Genomic DNA, 6,000 nt, shown 5'->3' on the forward strand with positions numbered 1-6,000 from the left:
AAAGCATATCCAGATATTAGGTGGGCCCTAGATCAGTGTTTTATGGGATGATCTGTCCGTTGGGCCACTTCTACAGTGATCAAAGGGTTGAATTTCGATGTGTACGATTAATTTGGGGTTCTCGGGCCAGATATAAAGTTTTGAGCCAAACGAATGGTGGGAACCCTATGATCTTGCATTCAGGACGACTTTCAGGCATTTTTATCGTTGATTACTTGATTTTCTCGAATCTTTGGCGTGTAAATTCTTCGATCTCGGTCTCCTAAGATATATCCCTTGCCTTGACGATTTCTGAGTGTTAAATCCATGCTTTTAGTACCCTTTTTTCAGTCCAGGCTCTTAAATTCACCTTGCAAAACAAACATGATTAAAATAGGATATTAAACATTATTGTGTACATAAAATTAGGTAATGACTGGGGTCAAATATGCAATATTTGACCCTCAACAGGTGACCCTGGGAAAACTTTTTTCGTAGTGAAAGCCAAAATTACGTGGAGAGTAATTTTGGGCGTGGAGTACGTGTGGTTGTTTTAAGACAGCTTTTAAAATACCATACCACTATAAACATTTGTGTTATGTGGTAAATGCCTTTATTTTTTATGTAGTGAATGATTGTACTTAATTTTCAATTAAAGTGGTGAATGATATTTTATTTTTATTTACCCTTGCAAAGTTTGAAGTTTTGATTTTAAAGAAATTCGTGAAATAAGGTTGTCCTACTTAAAACTTTAGGTGAAAGTTATTTTACGAATTATTTGGAATCAAAGTTTCAATACTTAAGCAATTGAGAACTCTGATTTATTTACATATTTAGCACTTATTTGGATTATTTGGTATAGTCCTATTCACCCCTTTCTAAGACATCTTAAGCTCTCCTTTTCAATATGGAATAGAGGGCTGGTAAATTTTGTACATGTTTTGTGGGAATGTAATGGGCCGGTAGATGGGAGGGCCCGCATGGGGTCTGATCGCCAAGGCTCCTTTCTTACTAGTAGTGTCTCCCACCTTGCTCCACTCATAAGGGGACTTCTTTTCCTAGATAGAGTAGATCCAGAGCCATTAGGCATGTCTTTTCTGGGGCTATCAGTGGGCCTGGCCCAGGTAGACAGATGCAGGTGTCTTATGATAGGCTTCTCATGGGGCATTTTTTCCCCTGGTTTAGCCGGAATGAGGGTTGTGTTGTAAAGGTTTTTTCCTGATATGATGTATTATAAATTAAAAAAATAATAAAAATTAAAATTAAAATTAAAAAAATTAAAAAATGGGCCTCAGTAGCAACAACACTTCAGATTCAGCTCTCCTGGGTGTTTTCTCTGAAGCGGAAGTCTGTGTGTATCAGGGTTAAGGCCCATGGTGGCACCAAATCAGGACCTTTGGTGGAGTGTTGGTGTGTAGCAGGTAGCCAAGGCATTGCTGGCTGGTGGTGGTTGTTGCATGCTCAGTAGAATATATTTTGCTATCGCTGGGCTAGTCGATATGTGGTGGGTGCTGTCAGTTATGCAGAGGTTTTTTGTTGCCTGCCGATTGGCCTTCCCTCCTATCCCTCCTATGCTGAGGGTAAATTTATGTGTGTGTGTGTGTGTGGAAGTATTTCGGCTGTTGTTGGTTGCTGATCATGGAGACCGTGTGGATGGCCTTTGCCTGCTGCTGTATTGGCTGCTGTGTGATTGTCTCATGCTGGTGGATATGGCTGGTTGTTGGCATCTTTCTTTAGCGGCTGCTATATCTCTGATTAGGTATTTAGTGGTCCAGGCTTCTGTGAGGTTGACCGTCTCGTACTATGTGGTGTGCACCCAATGCCTACTGGGTGATGATGCTTCTTGGTGAATGGCTCTGCTTTGATCTCCTGTATTGTATTTGGCTGGCCATAGCTGGATCTCTGTTTCTGGGGGCTAATGAGGATTGGAGCCAAATATATATGGGCTGTTGCAGTAGCATCTGATGTAAGCGTTAAGTTTGCTAGGGCTTGTTGTCGACGGGTATACTGTACTCTTTTGTTGTTTCCCTGTAGGCTTCTATGGTTGTGGAGGCTGCTGTGGTGGCGTTTTTGCTGCAGGCTAGAATTGGTATTTTCTGGTTTCGGCTACTGTGTAGTCAGTGTTTTGGTGCTGATGAGGCCTTTGGTCTATGTTTGGTGGTTTTATTATTATTATTATTATTATTATTATTTTTTCAGTTTCTTTTGCTGTGGTTCTGGATTTTTCTTGTAAATTTTATTGATGTTGATTGTTGTTTTATACGATAGGCGAGGCCCGTATCTTTTTGGAGCCCACCCGAAAGAATGTACATCATTTTAGCCATATTAACAATGTTACAACAGGTGGTGTGCTCACACCTTTCTGGAAAGAAAAGAAAAGAAAATAAAGAAAATAAAGAAAATAAAAAAAAAGAATTCACTTAATTTTCTCCAAATTCCCTCCTCTCTTCAATCCCTTGCTAGTAAGATTGGGGGTTCTTGGTTTTTGTCTATTTGAAATCTTGGATCTACATCAAAAGCAGAATATAATGTAGACGCTCTCGACGAGAGTATTTCATGTAGCTCTAGAGAGATGCAAACCGGGACAAGCCATAATAGAAGGAGATGACAGAAGCCCACGGAAAGAGAAACATGTAATCTCTTCTTTATTAGCCATCAGTGCACATAGCACTAGAAAGCCTTACAAACAAATGCCCCATAAATAAATCAAAGGACGAAAAAAAAAAAGGAAAAAGAAAAGCTAGCTCTTATACTCGTCTCCTTTTCTCTTGGAGGTTACTTGGCCTAGCCCTTTGAATCCAATCCTACTAGAATACCATAAATACTTGAAATGTAAAATGGCAATCATAAAAGCTCTTTGGTCTATATTATCAAGGTTGACAAAGCTCTTCATGGCATGGTTGAGACCCTTATTATCAAAGGCTCACAAAGCTTGAATCAAGAGCCTCCTTCTCTTATAATATTCCCTTAGTCGACTGGTCCCCTTAAAACCTGCAAAGCAGCATTTGTTGCAAGAGATGATTATTCATTTGGGTTTGATTCTTTTATTAGAATGCATTAAGATTAATTGGCTGATTTATTAGTTGAAAAAAAAAATGCAGATAAAGTAATTGATAGTATTAGGTGTTGTCTATTAATACTTACATGATTGAGGAGGCAAAGAGATGGGTTGGGTTACGCTCAGTAGTGAATCGGAGGTGGTGGAGATGTGTTGATGTATGGGTGAGGTGGGAATATGTATGGGTGAGGTGGGAACGATAATGGTGGTAGAGGGGATTTGTAGTAGAATGGAGGTGGAGGAGATGGTGATGGCAGGGGTGGTGATTTGTTGTAGTAAGGGGGAGGAGGAGATGGGGATGGTGGGGGTGGGGATTTGTAGGAGTATTGAGGAGGCGGTGACGCGGATGGCGGGGGTGGGGATTTGTAAGAGTATTGAGGAGGTGGTGATGCGGATGGTGGGGGAGGGGATTTGTAGTAGAATGGAAGAGGAGATGATGGAGATGGTGCTGGTGGGGACTTGTAGTAATAAGGAGGTGGTGGAGAATGTGATGGAGGGGGTGGAGACTTGTAGTAGTAGGGAGGTGGTGGAAACAATGATGGCGGGGGTGAGGATTTGTAGTAGTAGGGAGGTGGGGGAGATGAAGATGGAGGTGGTGGGGATTTGTAGTAGAAGGGAGGAAGTGGATAAGGTGATGGTGGAGGTGGAGATGGAGGTGGGGACTTATAGTAGTGCATAGGAGGAAATGGTATTGGTGGTGGGGGAGACTTGTAGTAGGAAGTTGGTGATGGAGGGGGCGGGGATTTGTAGTAGTATTTGGGTGTTGGGGGTGGTGGGGATTTGTAGTAGTATGTGGGGGTAGGAGGTGGTGGTGACTTGTATTGGTAGACAGGTGGATTTGGGTGTGTCTTTTGACATTCCGTGGAAGGGGACTTGGGTGCATAGGCAAAAGCCTTGGCTTGGAGGACAACCTCTTCATAGGTCTTGGATTTCACTTTTAGCATGGCTCCTGTCTTCCCGTCGTGGAGGTTAGTAGGGACGTTGCACATAGAGCCCATTGGAGGCATGTGGAGCATTGCCTTGCAACCTTTGGCTCCCCATTTTTTATAATCATAATCTTCAACAGCAACGCTGTATTTTCCATTAATCTTAGTCTTCCCATAGGCTACAATCTCCTTCTGGTTAGTCTTGCATGTAACTTTCACAACCGCACCTGCCCATTTATAATCATAGATGATAGCATGTTGTTAGAAAATTCAAGCTGTCCATTTCAAATTAAATTGAATTAAATAATGGTCATGTTGTTGAAAATCCTTACCTTCCAGGTGTTTTTTGCCATGGGATTGCATTGGATATCCCCAGTCGTAGCATCTGTAGCAGTAGACCTTTCCAACCACCTTTAGGATGAGCGGGTGGTGGAAGGGGTGAGGCATCGGTGTTGGTGGTGGTGGTGATTTGTAGTAGTAAGGAGGTGGGGGTGATGGTGAAGGTGGTGGTGGGGATTTGTAATAGTAAGGTGGTGGAGGAGATGGCGATGGTGGTGGAGGAGATTTGTAATAGTATGGTGATGGGGGCGATGGGGAAGGTGGTGGTGGAGATTTATAATAGTAGGGTGGTGGAGGAGATGGTGAGGGTGGTGGTGGAGACTTATAGTAGTAAGGAGATGGTGGAGATGGTGATGGTGGAGGTGGAGATTTGTAGTAGTACGAAGTGGGAGGTGACGCAGAAGGTGGTGGTGGGGACTTATAAGAGTAAGGCGGTGGCAGCAGTGAAGGAAGTGGTGGAGGTTTGTGGTAGTAAGGTAGTGGTGGAAAGGGGAATGGTGGCAATGGAGATTCATAGTAATATGGTGGTGGGTGTGATAGAAAAGGACTTGGTGGGAATTTGTAATGATAAGGTGGTAGAGGAAATGTAGAAGGCGACGGAGGAGATGGGGAAGGCAATGGTGGAGACTTATAGTAATATGGTGGTGGTGATGAAGGTGATGATGGTGGTGGTGATGATTTGTAGTAGTAGGGTGGTGGAGAAGATGGTGATGGTGGTGGTGGAGACTTGTAGTAGTAAGGTGGCGGCGGCAACGAAGACAATGGTGGCGGGGGTGACTTGTAATACGGAGGCGGCTGTGAAGAAGACGAAGGTGGTGGTGACTTGTAAATATGAGGTGGTGGAGGCGATGGAGACGGTAAAGGTGGAGAGTTGTAAGGTGTAGGTGGTGAAGGCAATGGCGGTGGGGGTGACTTGTACATATATGGTGGTGGAGGTGATGGGGACGTATGCTCGTATGGATGACCTGAAACCAATGCTACAGTGTTGAATGTGAAGAGGATAGCCAATGCAATTAGAACTTGAGGCCATTGACGATCCCGCATGGGGCTGCCCATTAGGAGATTCATCGGACGGCCGAAGATTGACCACCGATTTCTTGGGAGGAGATGAACACCAGAGTACGCTGGAGAGAGAGAGAGAGAGAGAGAGAGAGAGAGAGAGAGAGAGGGATGGTTCTTTCAGGACTTACATGGGCTGGTATTTATAGCACAACATCAATAGGATGTAGCTGTCACACGGGCCTTATTTTAAATCTCTTTTCCTAATCGTTTGTTGTGGTGTTGGATTTACATGCTGGATTAACGAGTCACCTTGAGGTCTTATGTAACCCGATGTTACTGTTAAAATGTTGTAATTACACATTTAAATGTTTTCGTCTTCTTACTTTTCTTAGGATTTTTGTTTATTGGGCTGCATAATCAGGCTTGGAAGGAAGCGGATTGCGTACATAGTAAACTCTATGGGGCCCACCGTGATTTATGTATTTTATCCACTCCGTTCATCAATTTTATCAGATAGTTTTAGGGATTTATGACAAAAATGAAGCATATCCGAAGCTCAAGCAGATCACACCACAGGAAATAGTGCGAATTGAATGTCCACCTTTGAAAAGTTCTTAGGGGGCACAGAATTTTTGAATCAAGCTGATTTTTTCCCTTCATCCATGTATTTTTGATCGTATGAACAGGTTGTCACTG

General features: G+C 43.1%; 1 protein-coding gene across 1 annotated transcript; it reads right to left on the bottom strand.

Moving 5' to 3' along the window:
- Positions 1-2,597: 2,597 nt before the first annotated feature.
- LOC131240025 (extensin-2-like) lies at positions 2,598-5,445 on the bottom strand. Its single transcript, XM_058238026.1, has 3 exons — positions 4,296-5,445; positions 3,124-4,190; positions 2,598-2,970 (listed from the first exon to the last, which is right to left on the bottom strand). Exons 1-2 carry the CDS (start codon positions 5,368-5,370, stop codon positions 3,160-3,162), a joined length of 2,106 nt encoding a protein of 701 aa, XP_058094009.1. The 5' UTR covers positions 5,371-5,445; the 3' UTR covers positions 2,598-2,970; positions 3,124-3,159.
- Positions 5,446-6,000: the final 555 nt, after the last annotated feature.

This window comes from Magnolia sinica, chromosome 3, assembly GCF_029962835.1.
Source record: "Magnolia sinica isolate HGM2019 chromosome 3, MsV1, whole genome shotgun sequence".
In the NCBI taxonomy this organism is placed as follows: Eukaryota; Viridiplantae; Streptophyta; class Magnoliopsida; order Magnoliales; family Magnoliaceae; genus Magnolia; species Magnolia sinica.